Source organism: Megalopta genalis, chromosome 3 (assembly GCF_051020955.1).
Source record: "Megalopta genalis isolate 19385.01 chromosome 3, iyMegGena1_principal, whole genome shotgun sequence".
NCBI lineage: Eukaryota > Metazoa > Arthropoda > Insecta > Hymenoptera > Halictidae > Megalopta > Megalopta genalis.
In genome coordinates, this window is record NC_135015.1 from 15,230,373 (window position 1) to 15,243,926 (window position 13,554).

At 37.5% G+C, this 13,554-nt stretch overlaps 1 protein-coding gene across 5 annotated transcripts in view; it reads left to right on the forward strand.

Moving 5' to 3' along the window:
- LOC117229568 (uncharacterized) overlaps positions 1-13,554 on the forward strand; it is a 107,245-nt gene that overhangs the window by 60,304 nt on the left and 33,387 nt on the right. For 4 of the 5 annotated variants that reach the window (XM_076520188.1, XM_076520189.1, XM_076520190.1 and 1 more), the window contains one exon: positions 13,113-13,127. The exons of the other annotated variant lie outside the window; for it this stretch is intronic. In XM_076520188.1, the coding sequence (XP_076376303.1) occupies positions 13,113-13,127 (15 nt within the window). The remainder of the gene's footprint in view (positions 1-13,112; positions 13,128-13,554) is intronic. 5 annotated transcript variants of the gene reach the window in all.

Here is a 13,554-nt window from a genome sequence, read left to right on the forward strand (position 1 = left end):
AAATCTTTTAATCTGGCAAGATGTATGCTAACTGATCCAAGCGCGGGTGGTGGACGAGATAGTAGCAATGAACGCCCGGAGATCATTGACCAACCGTGAGGTAACGTTCTACGCATTGTCTGTGTTTATTTGTTGCCACGATTAAGCAACCACCCTCTAGACCCGAATGGAAAACATCGAACTGAATCCGACCAGCCGTTTACGAGATCGAAATTCTTCGCTTAATTAAAGCAATTTTTGGCAAAGAAATCGTCCATCTTCGAACAGCTGTAATTCCGTTAAACGTTATCATAAGATCGCGATGTTCGTTTCAAATCAAAGCTTGAAATCTCTATTTTATTATACCATATTCTAATTTTTTATTTCATGCATCACCCTTGACTGTGTAGCATCCTAAGTCCGAGGGCACGTTCGTGGCACCGAAAATATGCAAAGTAAAAGTGCAAAATAAATATGCAAAGTATAAGTGAAAATAACGTCATCCATGGAGCTGCAAAAACTGTTCTCCAGCACGCCGTTCACGGCATCGTAAAGTTCGAACCTTTCCCCTTTAATCTGAGGGCTGAATTACGTCGCTACGATTTTGTGCCGCAACATTACAAAGCCGACGCCTCTGTTGGTAAAAAACTGAAATTAAATTCCGAACAGACCAACAGAATGTTCACAAAATTCTCGGGGTTAATAATGCTCGCGTGGACACGAAATTTTTCGAATTGGCAGACACGGCATCATCCCTTAACACAGTCGTCCGATTTACTTCAAGCTTGGCAGACAACTTCGGCAGATCACCTAAACTAAAATTAGTCGATAATTGCGAGAACAACCGACCTTACCAAGTTGCAAAACAAGGCGGTCTTTCGAGGAAATCGAATATATAATATTTACATTCATATTATCTTTCGCCATCGATATTCTCACGAATTTCGAATAATCCTGAATTTCTTTCAGCGATTGATTCGATATCCGTTATCAGCACAGATTTGACACCATCGTGGAGGTAGATGAGATTATTTATGCATATAGAAGCGTCTACGTATTTGCAAAAATGGATGGATAAACTTGTCAAATAGAATTTAACACTGTTATTAGTTTCTGTTATCTTGTACGCGTTATCTGACTGTTGGCCCGCATTCGATTATGCGAATTCTGTTTGTTTCAACGTGATAAACAGTTGCAACATCGATGACGTAACACGCATCGGATATAGACTTGCTGCGATTAATGATACTGCGGGCATCGTGATACATATTCGGGACACCGTCAGACACATTAATTGGCACCGGCTCACAATTCTAACAATGCTAAAATTTCCTTCAACCCGGGGCAGCCGTGGATCATGCAATCCGGCGAGCGGCGCATGCCATAATCAATATGTGCATGTCGGTAGACTCTCGGGTATCCGAACACGCGAATTAGAACTGATCGTTTTGTTATTCGAAAACCGTTTCCCGTGATAAAATTGGAGAACATAGCATTTGAACAACAATTTGTTAATATTGCTTAATTTGGAACAATTATTTCGAAAAATTATTTTTGAACGATTGTTTCGAATGTATCCTACCAAAAATATCTCAATTCATGCGTAATAATTAGACTGCTGACTTTAGGAGTTTTTAGCAACAATTGCTAGTTCAAAAAGAAAACTGTGAAGATATTAGAAGAATTTCAGAATATTTCTATGTGACGTGCGTCTTGTTAAAATTACTGAAAGTTTTGATTAAAATTTTGATTACAATTACGATTACAATCTTGATAAAATTTTCGATTAAGTTAAAGCAAATATTTTGACCAGTTTGCCAGCTGTGGGAGCGAAGTTGTTTTCCGGTAGAGAAAGAACCCAAGTTTGGCTGAAAATGTTACGGTTTTGGCAAAGCATCTCAAGGAAATAAGATATATAAGTAGATCGGTCTAGAAAAATGGCACGTTTCCAGAAATTCTGCGAAATCTCATAAATATTTTCCTCGTCTGTGAGCACCAGACGAATTTTAATCAATAATCGAGACATTGAAGCTATAGAGTACAATACGAGTTGAAGAACATAAAAGTTTATGAATTTTTGACTAGTGAATTTGTTCAATTTATTCGAACAGTGTACTGTCCAAGAACGCGATTAAAAAAAAGCAACGAAAATAAAGCTTCGCTTTATTTTTTCGATCTGTTTCACTATCGAAGAATCTGTCGAGGAATTTTCCCATTTTCTAGGAGCACGGTATCAGGGATCATTGTTCGAAGAAGACTAAAACTGATACTTTAGTATCGTCGATACTAAAACACAATAAGGAAACGGATGCGCTGAGCATGACGAATGCTGCGTATTTATAGACGACGATACTGTGGTTCTAATTTCGTGCTCTTTCTTACGTAGCTTTCGATTTTCTTAGAAGGAACAGCAATTGAAAGCTTCGACTTTACAGATACTATCACCGGATAAGTTAATTGAACACGAGTAGTACTACTCATAAATTGATAAGCAATCGTTAAAAAATCATTATTATCTACGTAACGATATAGTACGGGCAGGTGTTCAGAACGCCACACCTGATGCTGGTTCGAACTCCAAAACAATTCTTGCCAACACTTGTTAATTGATTGCCGATTACGATAACCCCTTAGATGGAAAATCTGGAGAACTGGAATGTGTCATCGATTTAAAAAATGAATCGAGAATATTATACAGGGTGTCCCAAAAATGTTTGAGTCAAATAAATTGGATAATTCCTGTGGTCTTTTGAACAGACATTTTTCCTCAGCGAAAATATCCTCCACGGATTTGTTAACAAAAGTCATTAACGAAAATCATTGACCAATCTGTGATTCATTCACGAGGGATATTTTCTTTGAAATTGCTTCATTCCTTCCCGAAAGTTCATTCCAGTCGATCACAGGCCTTGCGAAGCTTGCACTTTCAAGAAATTACGTTTATGCATAAGTTCTGTATGGCATGATTAATCGTATGTTCGGCTAAAAACATTGTTGGATAATCAATCAACGAAATTGCTAACGAAACGATTGTGTACACTGTACGGCGTCGAACGAGCGTTCTAATGGCGTCATTACCTTCACAATTTATCATTCGAGCAATTTATGACACCGAAGTGTGCATAGAAAAATCGAAGCTGAAAATTGTGAGAAACTTCGATATCCATTCGAGAGCCTTCTTATTGATTAGAAGATTCTTCACGTGGCAGAAGCCATCTATCTGTCTATCGAAGGATTTTTATCAGATTTAACACGTTCGCTACAAGCGTCGCACACGTGCGACGACCACGATTTCGTATTTCACGTAAAGAACGTCCAATGAATTTTGTGAATATTATTGGTTAAGATTGTAACACATAACATCATATTTAGAGGATTTATGACGACATTTATGGTGCTATTCTTGTCATATTTTATTGGAGGATCCGCAGTCTAATAATAATGCTCACGTTATCTTGCTAAATAAGGATGGCGTCTTGCTTACAAAAGTGCGCGTCCCAAATGTATTCTTGATTGCACGAGAAAATGCGTTCTTGATTGCGCGAAAAATGCATTTTATTCTTTAACAGACCGTAAAGAATGGACATTGTGTGCACTATGGTTGAGATGTTAACAGCGAACCAGAATTTTCCATCTCCTTTGTTTTCTTTTTTCAGTTGGAAGACCCCGCATAATAAAACCAGTGCTATCCTATTTTTACGGTCGCTATTTTTCGATCTTCATAAATAAACTGCGGATCTTCGCGCTTTTATAGCGTATAAAAATCTTGAAAATAAAAAGTAAACGCTGAGCTTTTACAGGATCCTCTGTATCTTCCATACTATTTTCGAAGAGCTAGATCAATAACTGGACTGCGGATGTTTATACAAAATTGTCATTGTTGATTGTAAGAAACAGTAATCAGATGAAAATGTCTTTTCTCTTTTAATAATTGCAGCAAGTTGAAAGTAATGCAACAGTATCCAGAAATTCTCGTAACGTCTTCACAGTTCTGTATTTGATCTAATCGTTTCCGCCATAAATCCATAAAATCTGCAGTCTACCGATGACCGTGCCATTTTATTCAAATTTTTCGATGCATGAATACAACTCGACGGTGAAAATAGGCGTTCGCATAAACTCCGATTTATTATTTACGTCCCGGTGAAATACACTTTCAAGCAGCAGCGTGTTTTTTTTTTATAGCCACGTTATCGAAGAAACGATGGCAAAGTAACCGACGAATTCGTTTAGCCATGGCATGCGAACGATAGTAGTTGGACGCGTTTCGAAGATATCGTGCGAAACTGGGCGAATGAGGATGAATTTTCGGAGGAGGGGCGGCCAGAACGATGCTCGTTGGAACTTCAAGATGAAATATCGAACGGCTTATAGAGGTCGAGTGTAGGCACGTGTTGGGTATATGCCTGTGTGTATACAGCTGTACAGAAATAAAGGATAGCGTAGGCTCCGGTTACTTTCCGGAATATCGCACGGTTTATTGGAAATACGCGGTACAATTGTGCTGCAAACCGGAACCGACGTTTCGCCGCGAACCTTTCGTCCAGATAATCGTTTCGTCGATTTCTCGATAGAGCCCTCGATTTTGCCGACTTATCGTCTGCGAATTTGTCTTTGCTACATCTCCAGCAATCTACAAAAGTGTTCGTACACGCGCACAATCATGGTAATTCATTATATTTTTAATAGTATCTTAATTTTAAGAGATCTGACATGAAGTTTTGTAGACGTACTCTCTTGATCTATGCATGTATTTTTCAAGAAAACGTACAAAAATATCGATTTTTTGAAGATTCATACCCATTAAATTTTTAAAACTATCTCGAAGCAACATTGTTATAAATTCACGACTACAAGACAATTCGTGTTAACCCTCGCAAGGCGGTGGCTAGGTCAATTTTGACCCTGACTATTCAAATCGGTCACTTAATCGCTCAATTTTCGGCAATTAAATCAAATAAATTGATGTCGTATTGCGAACAACACAGAATGTCTAAGAAGCCTGTAAGAAATATCTTCAAAAATACGTTTTGAAAAATTGCTGACCAAAGCTCAGAATTGTTATAAACATAGTCGGAGATACAGTTGCGCAAATGGTCCGCCGTTCGAGGGTTAGACACTAAAATGCTGTGCAAAAAGCATCAAATTTTTAACTGTACCTCGATGCATCATTTTGTTACGACTTCGCATTAAACACTGAACGCAACTTCGTCCATACCTACAAGATCATTCGTTTCTAAATACTGGAATGCAGTCGACGGAATTAAAGCATCGCGATGGTCGTGCGAGCTTGTAAAATCAGAAATTCTTCGGAACGCAAAAATTCCATGAATATTAAAACTACTTCGAAGAGTGAACGATTCCTTCAAGTATGCGAATGTATATTCATCGGCCGGCCGCGTGGATTATTTTATCGCCGGAAACGAAGAAACGTGTGTATTTCGACAGAATCCGCGTGTTTCAGGCAGGTAGAGGCTCGCACCGAACGCAAATCGTATCATGAAAAATTCAACGATACCGATACGGATCACGGTACGTTGTCCGAAGTTCCAGCTTTCCTCGATTCTTATCGACTCGGTAAACGAAAACGAGAAGTCCGGTATTCGCGAGCCGTTTTCGAGGTGGATAGTAATACGTGTGTATGTGTAATGCGCCCGAATACGACGAGCGTATAATCGGCTGGCTCGAGCATCTTGATCGAATCGATCCGATTCAATGTTCTGATAAATATCGAGGATGTCGATATGGTACTGTTATTCGATATATCGATAATATCGTTAAGATGTCGCGAACTCTTCATTCATAATTTTTCTGATAAAAGGAGGTCATTTTTTCCTTTTCTATATTTTCCTTTTATAATAGTAATGGTAATAATAATAATAATAATTATTATTATTATTATTATTATATTATATATAATATTATAATATATATTAATATTATTATATATTATATATAATATTATAATATATATTAATATTATTATATATTATATATAATATTATAATATATATATATATAATATAATAATATATTATATTATTATTATAATAATACTAATAACTTCATTTATATATACGGGTACAACCCTTCGTAACAAAACAAGAAATAAAAAAAAGAGATTTCATACAGCCGTCACACGAGTACAATATTAATTATTTATTTTATTTGTTTATCATTTATTTATTTATTATTTATTATATTTTACGTTTTGTGTTTTTGTTCACATCTACTAATTCAGCTGATATGTTATCTAAAACCCGATACTAAAATTCTTTGTTTAATGAAATTCAAGGGGATCTCAGGATCTAAAATCAAGAACTATATAAGATCACTTTTTATCGAGTCTCTTGTAATACAATGTAGGCTGATTAAAACTGTGCACACATTCGTGTTTATAACATAAGATTTACATTTTACAACACGCAAAGTATGCGTCGCGATAAAACTAAACGATCAGTCTCTCGGTTCGTTTTAACGACATTTGTACGATATTATGCATATATCGTTTAGTTTCACTAACATATGGCTACGATATCGATGATCGATAGCCACATCTCTAGATCGAACGTTCGGCCTGTAATAAATCTTTTCACCTGGGGACACTGCGACTTCCGCGATTGATCCCTCGACCTCTGCATTACAAATTCACCGTTTGAAGGGGGGAATCTGTACGTACCTCTTCGTCGCGAGCTGGAATCAACAGATTTTTTTTTTGATTTCTCGAACAGTTTTCCGCTGTGTGAAACAGTCAGTTGATCAATACTCGGGACACGGGTGACATTTACCATGTTCCCAATACGACTTCGTAGTCATACGATCAGTCTGACTGTAAATTACAGACCAGATTCTGTGCTACAACTGCGTAGAAGGTATTTGAACTTGATTATTGTACGATTTCGGCTGTTTTATCGTTTACTGCTTGTTACACACGCGCGTCCGCGACATTGTAATTCGTCTCCAATTTTCCTATATCGTGAAACAATTGAGATTCTGTTTTATTGTCATCGATAGACTGCGGGTCTTCGTAACTAAAAACTTACCGAGACGATTGTAAGCTGCAGAGATTAAATAAAAATAAATTGCTTCTGTTAATAATTACGATACGTTGATGATAGTGTGACAATATTATTAAGTTCTTCTCGTGTCTTCGCAATTTTATTTGTCGGCTATTCATTTTCGCTATAAATGCATCAAATCCACAATCTAACTAAATCAGTGTTCAAGCATTGATGTAAAAATATAAACAATAAATATAAATTTTCTTTAACGCATTGATCTCTTGCATTCGCCATCAAGTTCAAACTTCAACTGTTACGCGAATCGATACATTCAGCAACACTTGTCGGTAATTCAAAAAACTACACGTTCCGCAATTAATGTTTTGCGATACAAGACTCTCGTTAGATTTTACGCTCCGAGTTTATTTTTATCCTGCGCATCGCGAACAGCGTGCGACATTAAACAATAAAAGAAGGCGGAGAATTATATACACACGAACAATTGCACAAAATAATAATCGATACAGAAGCCGACGGCGCTAAGAATAGCAAGTTGCGATTTAGTTTGAAATAAAATATCCGCACGCCCACCTTGACAAAGTGCCACCTACTACCACCTACTACCTACTCGTCCGTACACGCACGCCGGCTTCATTAAGTCCGTATAAATTTTGCGCTCACCTTTTTTTATTCGCGGATTTTTCTTTTTCGAAACTTCTTGCTCGCCGCGCGCGCGTATATGTGTGTACACGGGCGGAGATCCATGACCTCGCGTATACTTGAAAGTTAATTACGTCCGATGAAAGCACGGTGTTGCCGTGTGGGTGCCCGTTTTGATCGCCGTCGTTTAGAAGGGCGCGGAGCACCGTGGAAACTGTAGCGACCTATTGAAAGAGAGATGAATGCAAACGGTTCACGGTACTCTTCGCGCCTTCGGTGTTTACGCAGACGAACTTGTTATCTTGCGAGAGAATAATTAATCACCAGACTGCGGATGTTTACGCATTTATAGCGCTCGCTTACGCTACGGCCGCGTTCGAGTACAGCTCTCGGTGGAGGGATTGATAGAAGTTGTAATCCCACAAGTACCCTAACAAAATCCTTCGCTGGAGCTCATCGTTCGACCGCGGATTATATGCGTCCGTATAACGAAAATGAACCAACGAAACTTCAAACGGCGAGAAGGTTCAAAGAACTCTGAGAACATCAATGCATTGTTTTCGTCTCGTCGGGATTACAGCTCTTACACTCCAAATTTTTCCCCTTTTTCGAATGATTCATCTTCATCGGAACACCCTTTTGCAAATTTAATTCATTTTATGGGTGCCTCCACTCTACTTCATTGCTTTACACTCGCCGACAGAAGTTAAGTAACGTGTTACACAGACGATTATTCCTTTCTCTTTTATAGCAACAGTTAAACCTGTATGGAGAGCTTATTTTGCGAAAACAGCTACAAAAGTGTACAAAAGTCACTATTCTTACATAGGAGATTATTTTCGTCTTGGACGTAGTCCTTAACATAGTATACGTTATGTATTTTGTCTTAACGAATATATTAATTTTATCTTTTTATAATTTCAAGTATCAATTTTTATTTTATTTTCGTGCTTTTTATTCCTTCTTAATTTTCATTATCTTTTTTATCTTAAATCTGCATCGAAGAAAGAATGAGAGATTCATGTTTGGCACCGATTTCTTGCAACCGATGCAGTCAATTAAGCATTTTGTTAATTTATGCTTAATTTGTTCGAGAACGTTCACTATGCACAGAGCAGAAAATAGCAGTCAGACGTATGCAATGTTCGTACAAAAAGTCTCTTTCCAGAAATGCTCATTAAATCGTGAAATTCACGAAGAACTTGTAATTACGCTCTATTTTTAGAAGCGAATTATGACCCTCCATATTGCAGCGAAACTGTGAACTTCATAGCGTGTTGCAAACGATTTTCATTCGATTTTAAGTACCCGCTGGGATTGTTCGTTGTAGAAAGTTATTGCACAATTATCAGCAGTCTATAACTTTATGCTTTTCAAACATACGTTTGAAAGGTGTTCGAACTTTTCCCGAAGCATAACGCTAAGACACAATGCCAAAATATCTGTAATCTTTTTAACAACGCGAGCAAATTATTCGGGAATAGTGCTCAAGGATTTTTAGACGAAGTGTGATAACTAGCTAGGCGAGTATCGCATATATACTTTCGCATAAATTTGGCACGATATCGAATTGTCGTGCGCTACGAAGTTCGTCCCGTCGTGTTTTATTCAAACAGACTACGTACGTACATAGCGACGAGAGCCTGGCCATGTATTTCAATGTTCTTCGAAAACCGTTGCCATTGTTATTCCGCATCGGTCGAAACACGGGGTGCACAGGGCGTCGTGTGTGCTAATGCTGCCAGACGTCCCAAGATCGATAGGCAGATCGGTCGGGACGGAATTGAAAGTTCAATGTCGCTTTTAAGAGCAGTGTTGCATCAATAACTTGCCATCCCCGTGCATTTGTTGCGAGAATATTCGCCGACGAGAAATATGTACTCGGCGCTCGATAAAAATACAGTTCCCGACACATTCATTTGTGTCGCATTATTTAACCAGTTAGCCGATCTTGACGAATATGCTCGTTATACAATCAAATGTCATTTCTTTATGACAACTATACTCATCATAATACAAAATGTTGCCATTTCTTCATGATTGAGAAAGATATACAATTTTGGTGTTCTTCATTAAATTGTATATTATTATAAAAGCGTTGTAATTCAACGAAACACGAAGAAAATCAAACGTAGACAGTATAATTACAGCAAGTTACACACTTTTCAAAGAGGCTGCAACTGTAATTGCAATTGAGATACATTTTGGATGATCGCAACTGGAGATGATATTGTGGCTTATTTTCTATGAAACATCTTCGATGTTATAAGCACATCGCATGGTGTATCGCTCGCGTCAACCACTGATAGTAGGTCGTTACACAACAACTGTAGCTTCTCGATAAGGTCTCGTTTATGAACAAGGATACAATAAAAATATGTGTAATGATACTACGGAACGTAGTCAACAGAATTGCATCATCTGATCAATGCAAATTATAGGTTTTGCACTTAAAATTACTGCTTTTGTCGATCATATTCACCTTTTTCTTCTGCGGAGTAATCATTTATAACCATCACTTTGCAAATCAAATGAACCGTTTCGCAGGTCTTATTCACCTTTTTTTGCAAACGAAGTTCGCTCGTTTCTAATTGTTTGTCATAAAATTCATATTATTCGTCTATCTACGAGAGAAATAATTCTAACTGCAAAACCTGTACATGTATATAACGTCATTAATTAATTAGAAAAATAAGAATTAGAAAAATCACCAATTTTCTTATTGTTGTTCTATGAGACTATCGTGCTGTCCATTTTCTTAACAAAAGCTTGTAACAGGCATCATCGTCTAAAATAAATAACTTTTATCGCATTTCGGTTTTAGATACTGTAAAATCTTTGATTCGATATCGCAAGATTTGCGATTGATCGCGAAATGATTTTGGACGAGCCAACGAGAAGTCGAAGATGGCAGTGCTTGTTACAAGTTCGGGGGATGCTTTTTATAATCGTCGAATTATACCGGCGATTACCGGCACTAATAAATCCTGCGGTACAAGGCTAGAGCGTCTTGTGACTCGGAAACGTTTAATTTTGATAATTATTGAGCATGCACAGCACGCACGTAACATGGCGTCTCGACATTCTCGTTCGCGTTCGCGACGCTACTTGTCTTCTTGTGGGCGTCGAAACTCATGCGAATTGGTATCGTGCGGTCGCGTAATCGGATGTCTATCCGTAGGCCGTAAAGCAATGGAAACATGCAAACTCGAAGGAAATCCATGCAATTACATTTGCATAATTGCATGGATGCGGTGCGGCGAAAATTGACTCTATCCGAAACCGGACTATCGGAGCCGAAATTCTTATCCCGGCTTCTCTTCTTTTTCGTGAATTTCCATACTTTTGCAGCACGTGGGTCTCATCGGTGGTCTACGGTGAACTTTCTATTCTCACCGATATCGATTTTCGTTACCGATGCTTCGCCCTATGACGCTGTCTAACAAATTTGACCTTTCTTCGGATTTTTTAGTCGATATAGACGTTACTGAACAAAATTTTTTAATTTCTATTTCATTTTTGTGCTTTTCATTTCTTTTACTTTTATTATTTTCTTCTATTTGATAAAATGACATTGCAACGTAAACGATGTGTTACATGCTCCACTGCAATATGTACTTTTCATTTAATAAGACGTATATTTATTAAAATACCAAATTATACTAAATTGTTAACGATGTGTAAGTGTATTTATGTGCGGGGCGTAGTAGAAAATTAACATAGCGTTTGTTAATAGTATGTTATTCAGGAGATAGAAAGCCGACCTCGTGTTACATCGCGCGTTGTAACAGCTTCAATGCCATCGTGTTCGCAATTACACTTCTGTTGCAAGTACACGGGTGTTGTATGCATCGAAATTTCTAGTAGCTGCAATGCGATGAGGTTCCTTGGTCACGGTGCATCCCGCGAGCCGCGCCTTAATTTAATTAACGCGACGGCTCCAAGAAAAAGGGTCGCGATCTGGTCGACGCACGTAGAGCATGATTCAACGCGACCGTTTAATAGGCGCATTCGTGTGTCTCCGTGTAATCAAATGCCCAATGTATATTCAATTACTGTCTTTTGCATACATAATTCATTCTGCCGATGATCGTTATGCAGAATCGTCGATGGTGTGTGCGCCAACTCGATTTCAATTTCTTTTCCCGTCGCTCGCAGCTCTTTCATCGAATCTTTCATTCAATTCTGATCAGCTGATCGATCGTTTCCGTCCGATACGGCCGGGGAAGATTAAACGGTGAATGTACAAAGGAGTCGCGAGTGGAAAATCCGAGACGCCGTCGTTACTCAGAGCTTTATGGAAATGTTTGTCATGATAGCCTCTTCGTTATTCATAGTTTAGTGGAAAGATTTTCCATACGAACGAATTTGTTATTCATGGCTTCATAGAAAAGTTTTCCATGAAAATGTTTCGTTATTCATAGCTTTTCATGGAAATACTTTCCGTACGAATTAATTTTGTTGTTCGCAGTTTTATGGAAAAGTTTTTCATGAAAATGTCTCGTTATTCATAGCTTTTAATGGAAATACTTTCCGTACGAATTAATTTTGTTTCATGGAAACATTTGCCAGGAAGTTGGTTCTTTATTTATAGCATTTAATGAGAAGATTTTTCGTAAAAGTTGGTTTGCTAATTTATAGCTTTGTGGAAAAGTCTTTCATGAAAATATATTGTTATCCACTATTTTTGTCGAAAACATTTTCCATTTGAATTAATTCGTTCTTCAAAGGTTCATGGAGAAGTTTTTCGTGAAAATGTTTCGTTAATCATAGTTTGAATAAAAACAATGGTGCGTGTTCGCTCCTCAATATAAACGAACGTGTGGAACACTTTTACGTCTCAGAATGTGTACACTCTCTTAAGAAACAAAGCTCAAGTAATGAACAAAGCCCGCGTGAGTCATAAATTCGGAGAAAGGTAAACAATTTCCTCCTACTGAATATTGTTACACAATCGTCTTAATTGAGCGCACCTTATCTTTAAAAAGTCTTATAACAGCAGATAACAATGAGATATTGTATTTCTGTCAGCAGGGTTCGTGTATTTTGTTGTCTGTGCACGTAATCTTTGTTTCATGAATGAAAATTTTCCCAAGATCCGCGAACAATTTAGTTTTATCTTAAACAATCCCTTTTCGCGTATACACTGCTGCTTGAAAATATTCGACCAACGATTTCAAAAACTCGGATTAAATCTTTGAGCTTTTATATTTTTTTTAAATTAATATACCTGTGTCTGTAAAAAGACGTAAATTGTGCATATAATAGTGTACCTATGTATAAGTTATCTGTTAAAAATTAAAAAGTCTATGTACCAGTGATCGAATATTTTCGACTAGCAGTGTACTTGCAAAATTATGGAATATCTGAGGGTTCCCGATTAATGTGGCCCACCCACTGTATCTGTTCATACAAAAACCGTCGATGATTTTCTTGCAAACTTGTACTAATGATGGATCTATTATGTTTCAGTATTCCCTTTCGAAGGTAGAATCGAATTTTTTTTCTCGTATTCGACTCAGAGCACTGAAATATGTAGGATGGCTGTGAGTTATCACTTTTGTTTTTTTTTTGTTCATTACGAATTAAGTTTTTACGTTATGTTCAGCGCCACTGCATTGTTTAGGTGTATTAAACCGAAAAAGCAAACGTACGAATCGTTTCAACAGATTCAATTCAATTTCATGCGACAACTTCCGACTTATTTTGTTGTATGCTATTCGTTTATATTTAATTAGTTTGCAAGCTTTCTAGGAACGAGACGAACTTTTTGTCGGTTTCAAAGATGTTCGCGCAATTGTACAAATAATTATGGTTTAATTACACCTGAACAAAGGACTAACTGTAGGATCAGGGGCATTTTTAACGAGTTATAATTTAGGAATTCATGTTTGTTTTTTTCTATGTTGTGAAC